Source organism: Lissotriton vulgaris, chromosome 8 (genome assembly GCF_964263255.1).
Source record: "Lissotriton vulgaris chromosome 8, aLisVul1.2, whole genome shotgun sequence".
Classification (NCBI taxonomy): Eukaryota; Metazoa; Chordata; class Amphibia; order Caudata; family Salamandridae; genus Lissotriton; species Lissotriton vulgaris.
In genome coordinates, this window is record NC_141696.1 from 1,524,430,981 (window position 1) to 1,524,453,417 (window position 22,437).

General features: G+C 45.6%; 1 protein-coding gene and 1 long non-coding RNA gene across 3 annotated transcripts in view; both read left to right on the forward strand.

The window, feature by feature from the left end:
* The window catches only part of LOC147699082 (immunoglobulin superfamily member 3-like), a 138,940-nt gene extending 121,946 nt beyond the window's left edge, over nt 1-16,994 (forward strand). The window contains exons 9-11 of one of the 2 annotated variants that reach the window (XR_015299394.1): nt 5,384-5,800; nt 15,412-15,930; nt 16,297-16,994. Coding sequence is in view for 1 of the 2 variants with exons in the window: in XM_086935652.1 (XP_086791778.1) it covers nt 5,384-5,800; nt 15,412-15,677 (683 nt within the window). In the remaining variant the exon portion in view is untranslated. Of the gene's footprint in view, nt 1-5,383; nt 5,801-15,411 lie in introns of both variants that reach the window. The other variant, XM_086935652.1, reaches the window with a different exon arrangement.
* On the forward strand, nt 229-885 carry LOC147699084 (uncharacterized). Its single transcript, XR_015299396.1, has 3 exons — nt 229-252; nt 348-427; nt 754-885. It is a non-coding gene; the product is annotated as an uncharacterized LOC147699084 (long non-coding RNA).
* Nucleotides 16,995-22,437: the final 5,443 nt, after the last annotated feature.

Sequence of the window (22,437 nt, forward strand, 5' to 3'; positions counted from 1 at the left end):
CACAGAAAACACTGTGTTACCCCCACAAATAAGACATATATGCCCGATAGGTCATATGCCGAGGCGTTTCTTATTCTTGTCATCTCCCAAACTATGAACATACCTTGGTATCCATTACAAATCTGTGACCCGCGTTGTTTTGCTTTGTTTTAGGTCCCAAAGAAATAATGACCGATAACATAGGCCCAGAGAACTCACATTATAGCCCTTAATCCTAACCGCAGATACATCTGGAGGATCCAAAACTCTTCGGTAATATGCAGTCACAAACAAACTTATATAAAGAAACGTCTCTAAAAAATAGCATAGAAAATTAAGAGGCTTCATTTTTGTATCCCTATCTACAGGAAGCTACCCTCACAGAGACACGACTGTCCATAAAATCTATTTTCCTAAAAGGGTCCTAATAGTGTCAACGCAGACACAGGTGATATAAGTAACTCCTCAACCTAGTTGTAGATGACACATACTTGTCATGCATGTGTCCACACACCAGGTGTCACCTAATCTGCTTTCTTATTCTTTTGGGAGGTATAAGGCTTTACTAAACTACTTTCTCACACAACTTTCCTTTTCAGCTTGGGTAACAAGGTACTAAACTATTCAGTATTCCTACCACATCCGACTAATTTTTAACTTTGATCTGGTCACAGGTTGAACCATAGCACAAAACAGTTTTATTAAACCTTTGAAACATTTATCTGAATTCAGGATGCTCATAATTTAATCATGGTATATATGTTCTCATTGCAGATAATGAAAACCCCCTGGTTTTAACTGTATGTATGCACCTGTCTGTTGTCCATTTACATGTTGGCCCTGAAGAAGGTGAAGCAAACTAAGCACATCACCGAAACGTACGTAGGCCGTACGCATCAGACACCCTCAGTTTAAATCAGAAATCAAAATCTGGAGAAGGAAAGGAAAGGAGCACTAAAAACTGCTAACCCTTAAAACAAAAAGGAAGAAATAAGATAACGGGGTCTAGCCATATTCTGAGGAGTCTATCGAAGGACACGATACATGTTGTTCACTTTTTTTCACTGTTTTGTGTTATTGTCAGTAGTGTTAGAATAATGGGTATGAAAGTTTGAATTTGTATGAATGAAGGTATGAGTGAAAGTTATTTTATGTGTATTGCTTAGGGGTTTGTGTTTAGACATGATCCAACCATGCATTTTTTAATTATATATACATATGTTACCATGTCACTGTTTTGTAACTTTGATAAAATGATCACTAGAAAATGAAGAAAAAAATAATTTGTTATGCAAAAGATATAAAATAAATGAAAGAAATCAAATATACATTCCATGTCTGAATGAATTATCTCTTGTTCTTATGCAGCATCATAATTGTAACCTTGTAGAGACTTTAATGCTCAGATGTAAAGAAATATAGGTCAGTATAGAGGTTCCCCTCATTGTTAATCCTTTTCCCTTGTACATAACCCAATCACATTCCCTCACTTGTCCAAGTTTTTTCATGTAGAATGACTGTAGTATGAATGCCAAGCTTGTGAATTTGAGTGAATCGTATTGGACATTTTCTGTTGTGTATTGTCAACCCCCGCATCACCCACACTCCTTTCCCATGGTTCACTTTAGATTGTAAATATTGAACATTTCTTTCCCAATTTTTGTGTTTGATTCTTGAAAACCAATTCTCTGTTGATATATACAAAATTTTTAAAAAAAGCCTTTTGAAATTGATAATTTTGGAAGTAGATAATAAATTTCTTTATACAAACATTAGGTGTAGACTGAATGTTTGGTCCACGGAGTTGTGAAAGGTACACTCAGCTCCTTGTGTCTTCGATAAAATAACACGAGCAGTACTGGCAGTTGTTTTGTTTTCATAGTCTTGTAGGCGTAGCCTTACTGCGCTCAAGCCAAACCCTTCTTTGTTTCAAGGCTACATGAAGAACGTGGCACAGCACCAGGGAAGTGTTTGAGAAGAATGAATGAATGAAAGAAGATTTATACAGCGCAACTTATCCCAAGGGCATCAAGGTGCCAGGGAGGTCTTTTGGACTGCAATTCTCACCAGTACACTATTACGGATAGGCCTTAGCAAAGAACCACGTTTTTAATGCTTTACGGAAGAGCACAGTAAAGGGTTGCCCAGCAAGTTCAGAGGGAAGCGAGTTCCACAGCCTAGGGGCTAAGGTTGAAAAAGCTCTACCTCCCCGTGTCGCTTTTGTAAATCTGGGAACCATGAGAAGGATTTTATTGGATGAGCGAAGGACTCTGCTGGGGGTATAGGGATGGAGAAGGGACCTGATACCCTCTGGGCCTGTACCGTACACAGCCCCATGAGCAAGGCAAAGGATCTTAAAGGAGATCCTAGCCTGGATGGGCAGCCAATGCAGGTTTCTTCCAGCCATGAGGCTGAAGAAAGCCGGGGAAGATTGAGAACCATCTTAGCCGCCGCATTCTGTACTATCTGCAAGCGGTGGATATGGCTCTTATTAATACCCACATACAGTGCATTGCCGTAGTCCAGTCTTGAAGAGACAAGTGCCACAGCGGCCTGCTTCCGGGCATAGTGACCGATCTTTTGGAGGATCCGGATGATACCGCAGCAGGTAGAACAGTCCTGCTGACCTAACAGTCAAAAGAAAATGAGGTATCTATCAGAACCCCCAGATTTTTGGCAAATTGAGAGGGTGTAGGACAGTCCCCAAGGGAGGCAGGCCACCAGTCACTTGACCAGATGTCCTGGTTGCCCCCAAAGATAAGAACCTCTGTCTTCTCCCCATTCACCTTCAAAAAGTTCTGAATCATCTATTGTGAAACCGCCTCCATACAATTCCTGAAGTTCAGGGCAGAGTCACTCACAGATTGTGTTAGAGAGACCATAATTTGGGTGTCGTCGGCATACAACAACATCTCCAGCCCAAAAGATCTCACCACCCTGGCCAGTGGGGCCACATAGATATTAAAAAGGGTAGGGCTCAACGAGGAGCCCTGAGGGACCCCACACTGTACAGGTTTAGGGGAGGAGAGGAAACCACCCAGCTTTACCCTTTGTTCTCTTTGGTTGAGAAAAGAGGCCAGGAGGCTCAGAGCCGGACCTCCGACTCCTATCTCCCTAAGACGAGTGACCAGAATGGAGGGAGATAGGGTATCGAAGGCTGCTGTAGGGTCCAACAGGACCAAAAGAGTAGTATGGCCCTTGTCGACTTTCGAGCGGATGTTGTTAATGACCACAGTAAGGGCAGATTCAGTACTGTGGGATCTTCTGAAGCCATGTTGTGACACATCTAAGAGAGTGGAATCATCCAAGAAAGAACTACGGTGGTTATTGAGATGTAGCTCAAGGATTTTTGCAAGGGCAGGTAAAAGAGAGATCTGCCTAAAATTTTTCAAAACCCCTGGATCCAAAGTAGTCTTCTTCAGGAGGGTTTGACAACCACCATCTTCCATGAGAGAGGGAAGATACCCTCTGTGATTGCAGAATTCATCACCTCCAGAAGCGGAGGAATAACTACTTCCCTACAGGCCTTCAGGACCTTAAGCGGACATGAGTCCAGGGAGGAGCCAGATTTGATATGGTCGAGAAGCTGGTTAATCCGTAGCGGGGTGAGAAGAGGGAAATTCAGGAGACTGGCAGAAGGCCCATCCACCTGGCACTCCATAGTAAGGGGGGCAGAGGCGGGGAGAGAACCAAGTTCCAAGTTGAGAGATTCAAGAGTGTCATAGATACCTACAATTTTAGAATGGAAAAATGAGGAAATGTTATCACACAACTCCTGAGTTTCCACTATGGGGCGGAAAGGGAGTCTATGATCTTAAAAAGATCTCTAGGTGAGTTAAGGGAGGCAGTCAAGTTAGCAAAATGGGCCCTCTTTCCCTCAATAATAGCTAATTTATATTCTTTTAGGAGAAGTTTGTGTTGATCCTTCTCCTTGGGAACAAGACGGGTCCGCCAGAGCCTCTCCTGTTTTCAACATCCCTGCCTCATCAGCCTGAGATTATCTGAAAACCAGGGGGCCGAGGGGCTCTTCCTAGCCGAGTAGTGCAACTTGGCTGGGGCCAGAATGTCCAAAGCCCCAGAGATGGTGTTTGACAATTCAAGAGCGGCGGAATTGGTATCCCTCATTTTAGTGGACCTAAGTCTATTCATAAATGGGAAGAGGGTTTCATTATAAATTACCTTAAGATTTCTTCTGAGTTCCCATTTCCTAGTGTCCGAGAGGGAAGGGGCGGTATGATGGTATTTATACTCCAAAGGGACGGCCATATGATCGGACCATGCCAGCGGGATAGGGGTGCCTGCCTTAAGTCTAGAGTCGTTGGAGAAAACTTTGTCAAGCGTGTGGCCCGCTAGATGGGTAGGGCTAGCCACAAGCTGTATAAGGCCGCATGAGTCGAGAGATTCCACCAGGGAGAGGGTGTCTCTAGAACTCATGTTTTCCCGATGGAAATTAAAGTCACCGAGAAGGGTGATATTGGAAAGAGAAAGAAGTAGTTGGAGTTGTCTGTTTGAATTGCCTCCTCTTTGAAGGATGTCGGCATGACAGACTTCCCATCTGCATTCAGCCGGGTCATGGTCAAAACTGACAGACAGGCTCTGAGCCAAGGGTAACAGTGTTATTAGGTGGCAACCACCAATATTTCTTTTTTTTTAAACTGGCATAGCAATTCAATGGAACTTGCAATATAGTGCCCTATGGTGTCCGCATAGCTTCAACAACACTCTCCCTCAAGCACAGACAGGGATCTTGGGTGATTGGTGGTCCCCATCCAGCAACATTACGCTTACATCACTATTCAATACACCCTGCACCTCAAACCTGCATCGGCCTGTCATGAGCATTCATTAAATGCCAAAGAACTAGGTGGTCACCTGCATCAGTGAAGCTGAGTAAGAGGAAGGTTACAATTCCTAATTTGAGAGATGGCAGTACTCCTTCCTCACTGATGTGCAGTAAAACTGGTTGTTTCCACCTAGCAATACGCATGTGTTCCCTACTAGGACAATGAAATTCACCTGGCATCAGTGGGCTCCAGGGGGCTTGTGGGCATTCTCACAGGATAGATGACACTCAGGATTTCTGGGAGCTATTTGTTTTCAATTAAATCAAAACACTGCTGAGGAGTTTGATTGAAATGCTTGTTTAATAACGGAGGCCCTTGTTGATCTCCTGTCTTTGGTGGCAATTAGCAACCACTGCTGCATTGCATTTTCTCTCTCACTCATGCTTTCTTCCCATCAGGGTTACTTAATTGTAACATTCAAGGTTATAACCCCTTTAGTTCATCCATGTAATGTATTCATTCACCTTAGTGTGGTTCTTTCATGGATAAATGAGCGAGTTGTTATTGTAAAACTTATGTTTATAAGATAAACTTGTGACACGTTTTCTCTTTCTATGTAGCCGATAATCTGCGGATAAACACCACTGAGCTGGCTCTTCTCCTGCCAGAAGAAGACCACAGCAGCCTCATTTTACCATGTGAGATCACCTCAAGGTCCAGCCCCTCTTCTATCTTTTCCGTGGCCTGGTGGAAAGTCTCTGGCACAGCGGAGGAGCTGGTCTTCAGAGTTGGGCAGGATTTGGTCTTCCAGTTCGGCCGCACCAGTAACCATGAGAGCGACAAGAAAAGGGATGGCAAGCTGAGGTTTGAGAGGCCATCTGAGATGTGGTACCAGCTCACTATGATGAGGCCGGAGGCGTCCGACAGTGGCGTATACTTCTGTCGAGTGGAGGAGTGGATGAGGAGCCCTGCAGAAAGTCTGTACAGGATCAGCAAAAAGAGGTCTGGGAACTTCAACGTTACTGTTCAACCTGCAGGTAAATATACAGGCATTGGGTCAATGTTGGTCATCGTAAGGCATCTTGGTGGAATCGATCCAGTGTTCGGTGTGAGCATCAGGAAGTAGCTGTCTCTATTTGATGATCTGTTGCTGAACCTACCATGTGAGGTTATGCTTTGTTAGTCTATGTGTTAAAGGGACATAGCCATACTCCATTTTAGAAGGAGGCCTTCATAGCTCCGGTGCCAGGTGTCCATTTTCATGTTCCTGATGGAGGGAGACTCTGCTTACTGTAGCTGGAAATCACAAGATGTCCAGTTTTACTGTCCCTATAGATCTGTAGGGTGAGGTTCTAGCTTTGCTGTACAGAATGCACCAGGATGCAGCTCTTAACAGGCTACCTCTCTGAACATACATCAACTCCCATAAATATTCGCTCCCTCAAGCATGTTACAGGCTCCTCATCCCCGATTTACAAGTACAAAACCATTCCTGAGTAGCATGATGTGTCCTTTATTTCTCTCTTGAGGTAAACACTGCCATGGGCCTCTGCTAACCCCTTCTTTCCCATGGTCATCTGTAGGTGCCTTCACACTTTGGTCCCTTACTAAACTGGAGAGGTGTGGTGCAGCGGCCAGGGCAGCTACTTTCAGGGCACAGGGTTCACGGTTCGATCCCCGGCTCCGGCGGCAGATCAGCTCAGCACCATGTGCTCACTTAATTTCCACGACGGCCCCCAGCGCCTTGAGACCCGTAAGGGGGATTAGTTCACACTTTACAAATATGGATTTACATTTATTCTTTTTACATTTCTTTAAGAAACCAGAGAAGTACTCGGATAGAGCGGCTCTCACCACCTTCATGATCCAGTGTCTTGCTCAGTAAATTTGTTTATAAAGAGACAATTCGAGTGTACCTCTGAAAGCTGGGAAGGGTCAAGCTTTTCCTTGGCAAAATCAGCATTATGATACAATGAGTACCAACCAAACAGTAAAGTTCCCAAACCACTTAGTGTAAAGACAAAACATATATGGATTAAAACAAAACTAAGACTTGATTTAGATCTCGCGGATGGCTTACTATGTCACAACGGTGACGGATATCCCATCTACCAAAATTAAATCCCATAGGGTATAACGGGATTTATACTTTAGCACATGGGATATCGATCACTATTGCAACAGAGTAACCCGTTCACCAAGAGCTAAATCAGGCCCTTAAACAGTACAAATTATGCCAGATAATCAGGATATGTAGAATGTTGACCAAAATGACACAAAACGCACGTGAGCACGGTTTGATGTAAAATCAATGGGATTCTCTGTGCCGTTCTCGAATGGAACAACTTCCACAGAGGCTGGGCGATCCCGGCTGTGTCAGGCTGCATGGTCTAGCCCCCACCAATGTATCAAATCTTTCCAGAGTGGTCATGAAGGGACTCAGTTTATCGTCTGCCATGAGAAGGCAGGCTTGTCTGCCCATCGACTCCCCAGTCATGACCAATAATTGTCCCTCTTTCAAGATTTTGGTTGGATAATATCATTACTCTTCAACTTCCAAGAGCATGGTGTGGGATCTCCAGCCTCAGCTTCTAGAGAGAAAATCGCCCTCTGTCTCTTTGTCCTTCACTTACGGCAACAGCCACGACTCCAGTTCTACTGAATTTAAGGGTTGTTCACAAAGGTTCTACTCTTCCTTGGGATCACAACCACGCAGTCCCTGTTTTGCTCTTTATGTCTTATGGACTCTTTGAGACCCACCTCCAGAGCCGGCGTGCCTTTGTTTGGCCGCAGGTGACAATAGAATCTTGTTCTCTACTTGTTTGTTTCAAGGTGTTTTCAACAACCTACAGTCTTGTGCTGATTTCCAGATAGCAACGCAACTAGATATTGTGGCACCTAACTAGGAAGAAATATCAAGTGGAGTGAAACCTCACTTTATACAGAACCTGAGTCTCTTGGAAAATTGAGAACCTCAAAAGCTAATTTCTAGCAGTGGTATATTATCTCCACTGATGAACTAGTAGCTGGTAGCTTCATCATCGGGTCTCTCCTATACCAGAAGAGAGAGAGTCTCTGAATGTGGAGACTTGACGGGATCTGTGAAGAGTGCAGTGAAAATAAAATTATCACATATCCCAGAGAAGTGTTATTTATGAAAACTAGGATGTGGTAAGGTTAAAAAAACAGTGTTATGTGACAGGGACAAGTTATATATGCTTCACATCAATATGGTCAACATGTTTCAACCTACTTGCAACTGATTAGGTCACCGGCTTTCTTCAGGCCCTCAATATGCCAGATTCCAATACTCCCAAGTGGGACAGTACCCACTGGAACCTTAATTCTAAGTGCATTGACTTATTTAATCTGGGAAGTTGCATGCTATTCCCTTAAGAGAAGAATGTCTATGCCCCATAGGACATGGGGAGGAGGTGCGTCATTATCCAGCACTGCTTGTGAGGCTTCTCATCCGTACTCTGCTCTCAATTTCCTCCCCGCCTGGATAACCTAACTAGAAGAGCCAAGTGGGACTCCATTGCCTATAAATTCCCTTTACATGGCACCTGGCCCTACACACAGACAGAAGGTCTCTAGAAAGTCATGCACCCTTGAATTCTCCCTGAGGCATCAACACACCTCAGAGGAGGCTGCCAGCTTAGCCCTAGAGTGTTTCTGGTATCACAGTTATTCCTAGCACTTTCCAGTCATACATAAGTCTCAGCAAGCCCAGAGCTCTAGGTTCAGATGAAGGCTTCATGTTATTCTAGTATTCAGGCATCGCAACTGCTTAAACTTATACAAACCTAGTTTCAATTCTGTTTATACATATTTCTTTCCATCATAGTGGTGTAAATCAACCCTTCTACTCACAGTGGACCTCTAACCTGTATGACACTCATAATTAACCACTGTGACCATGTGTAGGGGCAGAGCACATGCAGAGGGTATTGCTTTTAGGTCTCTGGTGCCAAGAGTCAAATTCAGTCAAAGATGTATAGGGGAACCACTCCAAGGGGCGCACTTTCCTGAAAGGTCAAACGGTGGACCTGAAACTGCTGGAATATGAAACCCTTATGCGGTATAAGTACTCTAGTGGGAAAAGTTTTTCTCCCACTTTTATATAGCGCAAACTCAACCCTGAAGTATTCGAGCATTTCACATGAGCACCAGTTACACTACATAAGGACACATTCATTTGTTAGGCACTGGGACATTAAGTGATTTGCCCAGCATCACAGGTTCTTGAGCCCACGCAGAGATTCAAACCTGGTTTAACCACTCCAAAGTCAGCAGCTCTGGCCGTGAACCACCTCCCAATCCCCTCAAGCAGGAGCTCTCAAGCAGGAGAAGCCCTAGTGCAGAAGAAGCCCTCGTGCAGAAGAAGCCCTCGTGCAGAAGAAGCCCTAGTGCAGAAGAAGCCCTCATGCAGAAGAAGCCCTCGTGCAGAAGAAGCCCTCGTGCAGAAGAAGCCCTAGTGCAGAAGAAGCCCTCGTGCAGAAGAAGCCCTCGTGCAGAAGAAGCCCTCGTGCAGAAGAAGCCCTAGTGCAGAAGAAGCCCTCGTGCAGAAGAAGCCCTAGTGCAGAAGAAGCCCTAGTGCAGAAGAAGCCCTCGTGCAGAAGAAGCCCTCGTGCAGAAGAAGCCCTAGTGCAGAAGAAGCCCTCGTGCAGAAGAAGCCCTAGTGCAGAAGAAGCCCTAGTGCAGAAGAAGCCCTCGTGCAGAAGAAGCCCTAGTGCAGAAGAAGCCCTAGTGCAGAAGAAGCCCTCGTGCAGAAGAAGCCCTAGTGCAGAAGAAGCCCTAGTGCAGAAGAAGCCCTCGTGCAGAAGAAGCCCTAGTGCAGAAGAAGCCCTAGTGCAGAAGAAGCCCTCGTGCAGAAGAAGCCCTCGTGCAGCAAAGGAGCTGTTAATCGCAGAGGAAGACACAAAAGTAAATCTTGTGGTCTTTCCTTGCGTGGACTAATTGAGAAGGGAATCCCTCAGTTTCATTCACCATTTGAGGAACGGAGACGCACATGTACAGCTTGTGACACCAACATACCTCCACTAGCCACATGAAAAGAGCTCCATCAATGAAACCACCACATAAAAGACAGACACCCAAGTAACACATGGATCTTTCCCAGCATAGAGCACGAGGAAAGAAAACCTTTGGGGATACCATTACGTGAGAGACAAAGAAATACCAAGAAAGCTTGAGGTACTTCCTGGCATAGAGCACTTGAAAAGGGATCCATTGGTGACACCTGCACGTGAGAGACAAAGAAACAGAAAGAAAGCGTGAGGTCCTTCCTGGCTTAGGGCTTATGAAAAGAGAGCCATTGGTGAGACCACCACATGAGTGACAAAGAAACACAAAGAAAGCTTGAGGTCCTTCCTGGCATAGGGCTTGTGAAAAGAGAGCCATTGGTAAGACCACCACATGAGTGACAAAGAAACACAAAGAAAGCTTGAGGTCCTTCCTGGCATAGGGCTTGTGAAAAGAGAGCCATTGGTAAGACCACCACATGAGTGACAAAGAAACACAAAGAAAGCTTGAGGTCCTTCCTGAAGTAGGGCACATGAAAAGAGAGACATTGGTGACACAACCACCTGAGAGACAAAGAAACACAGAAAATACTGAGTTCCTTCCTGGCGCAGGGCACGTGAAAATAGATCCATTGATGAGACCATTACGCGAGAGACAAAGAAGCACGAGCAAAGCTTGAGTTCCTTCCTGACACATGATACGTGAAAAGAGAACCATTGGTGACACCACCACGCGAGAGACAAAGAAGCACCAGCAAAGCTTGAGGTCCTTCCTGGCATAGGGCGCGTGCAAAGATATCCATTGGTGACACCACCACGTGAGAGACAAAGATACAAAAAGAAAGCTTGAGGTCCTTCCTGATGTAGAGCAAGTGAAAAGAGACCCATTGGTGACACCAAAATGTGAAAGCCAAAGAAACACAAAGAAATCTTGAGGTCCTTCCTGGTATGGGGCACATGAAAAGATAGTCATTAGTGACACCACTACATGAGAGACGAAGACACACAAGGAAATCTTGAGTTCTCTCCAGGCATGGGACACGTGAAAAGAAATCCAGTAGTAACACTACTGTATGCATGAGGTATATGATATTTCTATACTGCAAACCTAGCCAATGAGGAGGACTGCCTTATGAAAGATGAAGATGCACAATGTTTAACCTCCTTCTTGGCATAGGCTCTGGGAAACGAGATCTTTTAGTCACTCACCACGTATAGATTGAAGTAACACAAGGAAGGCATGGGGTTCTTTGTGGCATAAGGCACATAAAAACAGATCCATTAGTGACACCACAACATGAGAGACAAAGACATCGAAGTAACGCACGGGTCTTACCAGGCGTAGAGCACATCAAAAGAGATCCATTAGCGACTCCACAACATGAGAGACAAAGACATCGAAGCAACACTCGGGTCTTACCAGGCATGGAGCACATCGAAGGAGATCCATTAATGACACCACAATATGAGAGACAAAGACATCGAAGTAACACTCGGGTCTTACCAGGCGTAGAGCACATCGAAAGAGATCCATTAATGACACCACAACATGAGAGACAAAGACATCGAAGTAACACTCGGGTCTTACCAGGCGTAGAGCACATCGAAAGAGATCCATGAGCGACACCACAATATGAGAGACAAAGACATCGAAGTAACACTCGGGTCTTACCAGGCATGGAGCACATCGAAGGAGATCCATTAATGACACCACAACATGAGAGACAAAGACATCGAAGTAACACTCGGGTCTTACCAGGCGTAGAGCACATCGAAAGAGATCCATGAGCGACACCACAACATGAGAGACAAAGACATCGAAGTAACGCTGGGGTCTTACCAGGCCTAGAGCAAATCGAAAGGGATCCATTAGTGACACCACAACATGAGAGACAAAGACATCGAAGTAATGCTCGGGTCTTACCAGGCGTAGAGCACATCCAAAGAGATCCATTAGCGACTCCACAACATGAGAGACAAAGACATCAAAGTAACGCTCGGGTCTTACCAGGCGTAGAGCACATCATAAGAGATCCATTGATAACACCACCACATGAGAGCTGAAAACACACAAGTAACAACTGGGTGTTTTCTCACATTGGTACCTTAAAAGTGATCTGTTAGTGACACCACCACTTGAGATGCGAAGAAACACAAGGAAAGCTTGAAGTCTTTCCTGGCATTGGGCCATCAAGAAAAAGACAGTGGCTAAATGCCTCATTGTCACAGAGGAGAGTTTTTTTATATAGAAGATCCGCAATGATATTAGGTAACTCCTTGCTGGAAAAGGTGGAAATCCCTTCTGGTGCCTTAAGTACCTCTCCTTCAGCCCTCTGTGGTAGGGCCACGTACTGCTGTCAATGAGCTCATGGCTGAACAGCGCATGTGCAGGAAATACTGTGCCCTGCTGGGTTTCACCTGACACTTACCACATTGTGCGTGTGACACTGCATCACCCGAGCCAGATTCTCTGTTGTTTCTCTGCAGGTCCAATCATTGCACGACTCGTTGATGTGTTCTGTGGGGGTAGCAAGTCAGTTACATATCACTAATGTAGCTTCCGGAAGCTCTCTATGCTCTCCTGAGCTGCTGAATTTTCTCAAACCTCTTCACCACTCTCCTAGCAGTACTGTGAAGAGATGGGGACGTCTTAAAGCTCCCCACCACTCTCCTAGCAGTAAAATGAGCAGATGCGGACCTATTGAGCTCCCCACTAGTTTCCTAGCAGTACTGTGAAGAGATGGGGAGCTCTTTGATCTCCCCATCACTCTTCTAGTATTAAAGTGAAAGTATGGGGGGGTCACTTAAAACTCTCCACCACTATCCCACCAGCGCGTCGAAGAGACAGGACCCTCCTAAACTTCTCCTCCACTCTCTTAGCAGCATTGTGAACAGATGGAGACCTCTCAAAGCTCCCCATCACTCTCCTAGCAGTATTGTGAAGAGATAGAGACCGCCTAAACTTCTTCTCCACTCTCCTAGCAGTACTGTGAAGAGATGGGACCTCTTAAAGCTCTCCACCACTCTCCTAGCAAGACTCTGAAGAGATGGGACCTCTCAGAGCTCCCCAACACTTTCCTAGCAGTACAGTGAAGAGATGGGGACCTCTAAAAAGCTCTCCACCACTCTCTCACCAGCCCTGTGAAGAGACAGGACCCTCCAAAACTTCCCCCATTCTCCTAGAAACAGATAGGGGTTTCTCAAAGCTCCCCTCCTCTTCTCTCCCGTCCTCAAGTGAAGAAATCTGAACCTCTTAAAGATCTCCACCTTTCTCTCAGCAGCTTTCTCAACAGATGTTCTCCACTTCTCCCCTGAGCAGGTCTGCAGCCCAGACGTGAACGTTTTACAGCTCTTTACTGGTCCCCCAGCCATGGTAGGGTAGGGTGTAAATGTATATTTCAAAAGTCAAATTCTGCTTATTTATTTAGCATCACCTTATGTGGGCTGTTTTTTTAAGTCCTTGCCCTCATTCTCGTGTTGGGAGTTAGTTCCACTACTCATGAGTGGCCATCGGTTGAGCTGAACTTACTCCAGGTCTGAGCTGGAGTGCTTTTATTATTATTTTGGGACCTTTTTGTCGGTAGTAGTTTCAGAAGTGCAGTTTGTGAATAGAAATGTTGTACCCTTTATCCTCCTTAACCCTCCCTAAATCCCCCCTAATTCCCCACTGACCCCCTCCTATTAGGTCACATGTGCTCCCCATTATCTCTCCCTGCCCTGGTCCTGCCTACATGTACTACAATAATGTATTGGTACATGTGTAGACATCTCCCCAATTGGGCAGGGGTTCTCTACACATAAAAGGCATGAGAGGGCGAGACCTCCACATGTAGGTTTGTGAATCGCATTTTTTAGTATCTGAGTAGGACTATTTTAATACTACTAAAAATGTAAAAATTGTAAATTGATACTTGTATAGCGCACTACTCACCCGCAAGGGACTCAAGGCGCTTGTACGAATACCGCTGTGAACCCATCCTGGCTTTCCCTGTGAGGCGTCCACTCCTGGGCACCCCCAAGGTGGAGGCCAGGCATCCTTAGCGTTGTGGGAGCCTTTGAGGAGATTAAGCAAGCTATTGCCCAGAGTTGCAGAGTGGGACTCCATGATTGGAATAGGCACCGAGGCGAGAATTATCAGGTCCGTGGAATTTTGAGCCCAAGACCCGCCGAGGCGGGGAATTGAACCCTGGTCCCGGGCTAGACCTCTGCATCAGGGTCTTCCGCTCTAACCAGTGAGCCACACTTCTCCACTAAACACACTACTGAATGCAGTTTGTGAATAGCTCCTTTAGATTTGTGAATTGCATTTTGTAGTATTTAAGTAGAATTACTCTAGTGTTACTTTACGTACTACGAAATGCATTTTGTGACTCAGTCCCCAGATAGCACCATCTGATTGGTGGGAGTGGAAACATGCAAGTCTACACTTTAGGGACTGATTTTGATCTTGGTGGACGGGTTACTCTGTCACAACGGTGACGGATAACCTGCCTGCCGAAATATAAATCCCATTACATCCTATTATATTTATATATCGGCTAACGGGATATTCATCCCCATTCTAATGGACTAACCCATCCGCCAAGATCTAAATCAGGCCCTTAGTGTAAATCTATGCTTGGAATGCTGGATAGCTCAAAGGTCTCGATTTACACCCAGGTGCAGGAGTAGATTTACACGACTAAATTTACATGAGCCAATTTACACATGGTAAATGTCCCTGTTTGAATTGGCCCCGTTATGTTGAACTGCAGCTGGCACCCGTCTATTGACTCCGTCAGTGTTCTATGCAGTAATATAATATGCGCATTCCCTGGTGCCTTTCCTTATGCCCTCTTCATTTTGACTCCTATAGACTGGCAGCACCCATCCTGTAAGTCGCTGCTCCCTCACAGATAATGCTGACAGCAAGGAGAAGTGTGGCTCAGTGGTTAGAGCGGCAGACTCTGAAGCAGAGGTCTAGCCCTGGACCAGGGTTCAATTCCCGCCTCGGTGGGTCTTGGGCTCAATGTCCACGGACTCGATAATTCTCGCCTCGGCGGCTCTTCTAATCATGGGTCCCACTCTGTGACTCTGGGCAATAGCTTGCTTAATCTCCACAACGGCCCCAACAGCGCTGGGATGCCTGGCTTCACCTTGGGGGTGCCCAGTAGGGGGCATCTCACAGGGAATGCCTGGAAGGGTTCCACAGCGGTATACAGCGCCAGGATGCCTGAAAGGTGATAGTGCGCTTTACAAGTATTACATTTTTACAAGCCCACCAGGTTTAAAACTTTGGGTCTGATTTAGATCTTGCGTACGGGGTCCGTCATCACAACGGTGACGGATATCCCATCTGCCGAATATAAATTCCATAGGATATAATGGGATTTATATTTCGGCGGACGGGATATCCATCATTGTTGTGACGGAGTAACCCATCCACAAAGATCTAAATCAAACCCTCTGTCCAGATTCCGGCTCTAGCAGCGACAGTGCTATAAGGCTAATTCACAAACCGCATGGTCAGTGCGATTGATTGTAGGAGTTATCAGTTAAGCAAATGTCAGATTGTTTTTACAATGTACAGAGTTGACAATGGATCAGTCTTTGCATGAAATTCAATTTCCGTTTTGTTCCTACAGAAAAATCCGTCTCCTCCTCGGTCTGTTCCTCAACCTCGTTGGCCACCTACATCCTGGTCGTTGCCATCATCTTGGTGGTCATTCTGGTCATCGTCATTGTGGTCCTGTGGAGGAAGTTAAGGCGCTCTGACCATCAACGTTTTCATCAGAAAAAGGACCTGTGGGTGGCTTCGGGTGAGCCAGTGCGGCCCATCAGTGTCCGGTCAAAGCGAGATGATGAAGACGAAGATGAAGGAGGAGAAGCAGAAGAAAAAAGTGTCCTCTGAGAATGCTCTTGTGTTGCCTTCTTGTCTGGAAACCTTTATTATTGGACAAGCCGGAGGACTCAGCTGCGGAGCGTGGCCAGGGCCAAAGCAAGCCCCGAGCCAGGCACGGCTTCACAGTCCACCCCTGCTACAGATGCATTTTCAAAACAAAATGCTTATAGTACAGAGTCTGCTGGCAAATGAAGGATGCACTCAGTTTTGTTTATTTGTATTGTCAGCAAAATTATGTTTCCTACCTCCCTACTGGAGAAGTGTGGCTCAATGGTTAGAGCGGCAGACCCTAATGCAGAGCTCTGGCCCGGGACCAGGGTTCAATTCACCGCCTCGGCGGGTCTTGGGCTCATAAATTCCACGGACCTGATAATTCTCGCCTCAGTGCCTATTCCAATCATGGCGTCCCACTCTGCAACTCTGGGCAATAGCTTCCTTAATCTCCACAACGGCCCCTGCAACGCTAAGGATGCCTGGCCTCCACCTTGGGGGTGCCCAGGAGTGGACGCCTCACAGGGAAATCCAGGATGGGTTCCACAGCGGTATTCGTACAAGCGCCTTGAGACCCTTGCGGGTGGGTAGTGCGCTATACAAGTATCAATTTACATTTACATATCCCTCCCTGAAGTTTGATGGCTCTTATGATGACAAATCCATCTTGACTCTGGCTCTTTCTCCACCAAAACCCCTGGGGTAGACGTCTATGCACTTATAGTAAAGCTTAATACAACAAGGGTGAATATGAGGTAGGAAGGTGCCTAGGTGCAGGCAGATACACAAGGGTCCGGGGCTCTGCACTCTCTGGTATTTACTGGCCATGTTGGTGCCAAGACTGAAGTCAACAGTGGTGCATAGTCACTCACCTGTGTGTGCAGGAGTACCATGCACTTTATCCACATAAAATGGCTGCACCAGTATCATTTGTGGATGCATCTGGTTACCTATAACTGTATAACCTTTTCAACAGTGACTGTCAATGTCCCCAGTGCAGGCACATAAGGGTGCTGTGTCTGCCTGTGCAGCGTAGCCACCGCGCCTGCTTTCTTAGAGCCAGCACCAGGCTTCCAAAGCTTAAGGTGTTGCTGGAGAGCCCCGCAGTCTGCGTACTGCAACCACCTAAGGCCACATGAACTACCAATCTGTGTCCCCTCAGAGGGGGGACAGTTTTAGTAATGTGCCCAAGAAGTGTACGCGTTGTATTGGGTGTACAGCGCTTTGCCATATAGTTGGCTAAGTGTCCGACCGAAGTCAAACACAAGCAAAATTCCGAAAAAAACATATTATTAAAGTAATAAAATTCATCCTTAGAATTTTTTTGTGCCCACAGTTTTTGTATTCATCATATATTTATTCACCATAAATTGCATACTTAAGCAAGAAAATTAATTAAGCAACAAAACAGAAATATGACATTTTCAGGACTGAATCATTTAAATTCATTAATTTGCACTATGTTTTTCTTTCAAATAAACATTTTGGCGAGCATTAGTTTTTGGTTTCACACTGTGAGAGGTAAATATGGAAGTGACTGAAGGTCGATATATGAATTTTTCAAAAACCAAGGTACTCACTCACAGCACCGGTGACCCTTGTCATGTGTGACACCTTCATACAGTCCTTGCTTTTTGCTACATGGCAGGTTGTATTCTGGGATTGGTACTGTCCTTTTTCACTTTATTAGAATGTTGCTAAATGTTCAACAAACAAAGGCCAGTTCTGCATGTGGTTCCCCTATGGGACAGTGTTTTAAATGACGTCGGATTTCTCAGTGGTTGCTGTCTGTAAATATTCTTGTAGGATTCAGTTCCCTACTAATGGTCTCAGGTCCTCGCGTAGACGTTTCCTGTGGCTCAACCTGGGACAACCTGTGCTGGTCTTCCTGTAAGAAACTCATGTGATTGGCTCGGAAGTTCATCGGAATTAGTAGGAAACAAAAAACGAGTTCTCTCCAAACCTGATCACAGACCCCGGAAGTAATTAGGATGGATTTATTCGGTTGTAGCTATTGTCCCGAAATCTCATTAGACCTTTTTGTCACAATAGGAGGTAAACTAACTGGGATAGGAAACAGGTGAGAATTCTGTTAATGAATACTAAGGGACAGCGGGATTAAGGGGGGCATTTGTTAATAAATAAAATCGTACCTCTTTCAGATTCATTCACTGTGTCAAATTAACTTTCTTTCAATTCTATATTTGAATTTCATTTTACCTTGCATGTTCTTCTGTTTCATAGTGTGGACAATAAAAAATAATTTTTTGTCAGCCTCCCAGATGCTCCAGATCTTACTCCTGCACCTTTAAAATTTGTACTTCATATCATAGCTTTATTGGAGGCGTCTACTAAAAGGTCTCATCTCTCCGCTGGCTTCCCTTAACTCATGTTCAGTTTTTGTTTTCCTCTCTCCAGCCCTGAGTAGGACAGATTGTAGCATGAGACTCTGGGCTGCAGCAGTGGCGGCCCCTCCACTAAGGCGGAGGAGCGTCTCCCCACTGCTCACTGAGCACTTCAAAATGGAAAAATAAAATTATAACGCAACGTTATCATTTTATTTTGCCGTACTGGCTCAGTTGGTTTAGGGCCGGGCAGGGCTGGGCGGGGCTGTTCAGAGCTGATGGAGGAGTGGTGGGTACTTTCTAAGTGCGCATGACATGATGGCCGGCCGTCTTGGGCAAGCCAGTCATGCGCACTTAGCATGTTCTACACCAGGCTGTATTGCACATCCTGCATGGAGAACCTCCCAGCCCCTGCCTGAGCGCCAAACCATGGCGCTCAGGCCAATCACACCACTCCTGTCCCGCAGCATCATGATTGGCTAGGGAATTCTGGGAGACTGTGTAGTTCCTGCTGCCGTAGAAGAGAAGAGGACGAAGGCGAGGCGGCTGCCAGCCGGCTGGCTGTACCCAGGTAAGTGATTTTATATGTGTTTGTTCTCTGCTCTTGTAATTGTATTTATATAGTGCCTGCTACCCCTGACGAGGTGTTGAAGTGCTTTTTTGCAGTGAAGCACGCTACTCCGGAACCGACAGTGGATTAGTGGTCATTTAGTACAGGAAATGAAAAGCTGTAAATTGGAGTGCTGGTGGACATGTGAGTCTGTTAGTCAGGTTGTTATAAAGGAGGGATAAAGGAGGGAAGAGTCTAGAAGGTTTTATTTGGGAAATCTAGTAGTAAAATGAGGTATGTAATGCGTCATAGAGTGGAGGTAGAGGATACATTGAAAAAGGTATAGAGTGAGACAGAGTAGTGTGCGTGAGAGAGTTGAAGTTTTTTTTTCTACAGAGTAAAGTGATAGATATGTAGATACACAACTACATAAAAGGTATACATGCATATTGAAAACAACAAAGATATATAAAATTGTTTTATATAAAGTCATAAATGTACATGTATGGTTATATACTTAGAAACTCAAACTTTGAAGCGTTGCTGTACATAAAACTAATTTATTTATTTTTATTATTTTTTTATTTTATTTTTTGCGGTATTTTTTTTTAATTTAAAAAAAAAGGAAGTATATAATTACCCAAACTATTCAATGCGGCACAAGAAGACTGTTAGGAGGCACAGGGTCGGGTCTACTATTGTGATTCTTTGTGTAAGGTTATGCTAAATTGATGAGCATGGAAAAGTGGACCGCTATTGGCTTACAATGTGAGGAATAAACAGCTTCTTGTTTCTTAGACCATTAGGTTACTCTTCTGGATAATATCTGCAGTCTCACTCAGGCTCGAAGGAGGGCGGTCGGGCCCACTGTTTTGCTTGGTGTGTTGAGGTGGGACCCTGATGACTGGATCTGCTTTTCAGTTTGCGTCTGGCCCCGCCGTCCTCCAGGCACAAGTGGTTGTTTCAGAAAGACAGCCGAGTAAGCCTGAGAAAGCCTGCAGAGTAGTGGTCGCCGTTCATGACGCTGTTCAAACCCAAAGCAAAACACCCAGGACCAAACCAAGCGACACAACCCAGCAACGGATCTTGAGTGACATTTAGAGGGGGGGGAGTTGGTGCCTCTGACGCATGCTCCAGGATCTTTGGCTCACGTTGAGGAGGGTCAAAGATTACAAGGCACACAGAGCAGTGTCAGCACAGTCTGGTTGCAGCAACATCTGCAGATGTTGGTTTGTTATGTCCATTTTGTGCCATACAATTTGTGACCACAGTTCACTTCTGCCCGTGGGATGTCGCCGCATTTGTTCACAGTGTAGCACACCTTCATCAGGGGATACACAGAGTCTCATTTCGATCAAGCTAGGATTGGTTCCTGCAGTGTGACTCCTTATGGCCCTGCTAACCCAATGCTTAATTTGAGCCAGTGGTTTGCGGTGCTGAGCACCGGCACTACATTGTCGACACCTGCACTTATGACAACTGCCACATGGTGGCGCTGTTTATGTAATTTAGAGATGAGCAGAACAGCAGTTGTTTATTAATTCAATGTACATTAAAAACACTAATACCTGCTGCCCAAGCCATTCTTATAGCTTTGTGGACTTTGAATAGGCTGAATTGTCACAGTATGATATTTAATAGTTGTGTATGTACTGACATTGGCAGCGCTGGAAGTGGGATTAGGTGGTTCACGCTGCTGTGGTCTTCTGACGAGGGCCCTGACACTTATTTTTTTACAAACGAAGCACTGTGTTGACCACCGTCCTGATTGCTCCGAGGCCAGGGAAGAGGAAGAAAAACTTCTGAAGCACCGAATGAGGGTAGCCACAGACGCTAACCATAGGAGCTTGGAGCTACCACAGTTGCAGGCGCAGCGTCTGTTATATTGTTGGTCCGAGCTTGACATCTCATCAGTGGGCCAGTCCACTGTTCTGGGCATTTCCTCCTGAAGCTAGCTGGGCTTCTTCATGTTGGCATGCTCCAACTGCAGGGATAATTCCAGCAGGCCTCTCTCAGAGGCAGGCAGGCTCCATACCAGACCAAACCCACTGGGGCTTCCATTAAATAGCTGGAGACTTTTTCAGGTGATGTCCCCTCGCCTCTGGGTGGCAAGCTGGTATAGACGCCAGTCTTGTGTCTCAGAAGTTTCCCCAAGACCCTTCAAGGAGTCACCCACACCGGACATTGAAAAGTCCTGAAACACTGACTGGCATCTTCAGTTCTATTTGTTGGCTTTTACTGAGGATGTGGATCTGTACCGACCACCAAACTAGGGATACTTGATGTAATATATTGTAGAAATGCAAGGGATGATTATGCCCTGACTCTCCCAAATTGGTCACGCTGAAAAATATAGCAGGACCTTTCAGTCATTACATATCCTGAGAAGGGGAAAACAACCAAGACCACTTAGATTAGGCCTGAACGAACGCTAATTATTGAGGGGCCCATTACGATCTCGGTCAGAGGCTTCACGATCAAGATCGTCAGTTTCAATACCAATGACGGTCAGAATTGAAACTGGCCGGTCAATCTGGCTGGCTTTTGATTGCTCCAGGAGCCAGTCGGCCAGTCCGAGACTGGCCCGTAACCCCATTGGAAGGCGTTCCGCCTTCGGGATTACCATGCTGGGTTTCCGACAGGCTTTCCATATCGGGCTTTCCGACATGGAAAGCCTCTCGGAAAGCGAGTTTGGGGGCCCCTGGCAGGGCTCCCTTTTCCTTGCGGCCTCTGGCTGTGGGCCGAGGGGGAACTTATGGTGCCCCCCTGTTCATTCATTCATTCATTAATCCTTTATTCGGTATTTAGAAAATACCATAAAAGTACAAATTGTACAGTTAAAATACGATAAATTACAATTCATGAAAAGATACATTGGAGACAGTTAACCAGCAATTCATTCAGCACAACCCTCTTGAGTTCCTGAGTCTTAAAGCGACCTTTATAAAATTCATAATACATAGCAGTGTGAGGGGATCGTTAGGCCTTTGCAAGAATAAAAGGGCAACCTTGGCATGTCTAAACTTCGCCTGTTTTAAGATCTTTACTAAAAAACTACACCTAGGTGCTCTCCGGTTAATCCCTGCACCTTGTGGCAGGCACCTTGAGGTGCCTGCCACGGGGCGCTGGGCCTAACACAACCCCCATTTCCCTATGGGAGCTTGTGCTACAGCTGGCTTATGGCAGTAACACATGCTCCCATAGAGAAAGGTGGGAATGGAGCGGTTGCTTCGTAATTAGGCGGTCAGTACCGCCGGCCAGAGGTCGGTTGGTCCCATTTCCGCCATGGTGTCGGTCAGAGTAAATTCCGACCGACATTGTAATAAGCCCTAAGAGTCTTTGGGTTAGACCCAGTATAGCCCCACGATGTCCCATATACTTAACGTGGAAAAGTAATACAAACTGGCAACTCTGCAATTAGTTCACAGAAGTCGACCAAAGGATAGTAATTCATACATCTAGGTAAATGTAGTAAAGAAGAGTGAATTTTTATTACTAATAGTGTAAACTTTGTGATGCAGCAACGCACTATTGTACAGTAGGATTGTTGGTCTAAAGAAAAACATGCTCACTGTATACATGTACAGCTATGGTCGAACTATACTAATGTTTTTTATATTGAAAACCTTAAAGGAAAAAGTTTGGAATGCTTTTTACAAAAAGACAAGTCGTGACATTGTTCCTATCCCCATTTACACCATTGTGGGGGAAGGCAGAATCCTTCCCCGGCCTGGAGAGGCAGGCATTTGCTTGTTGGAGAGAGGGGGAAATCAGACCCTCTGGCACATGTTCATGAAAGTGGATGTAACATCCTTCAATCTGATAGAGACTTCTAGCTGCAGATTCCCCACCTCAGAACAATCCCCAGGCGTCAGACTGGAAA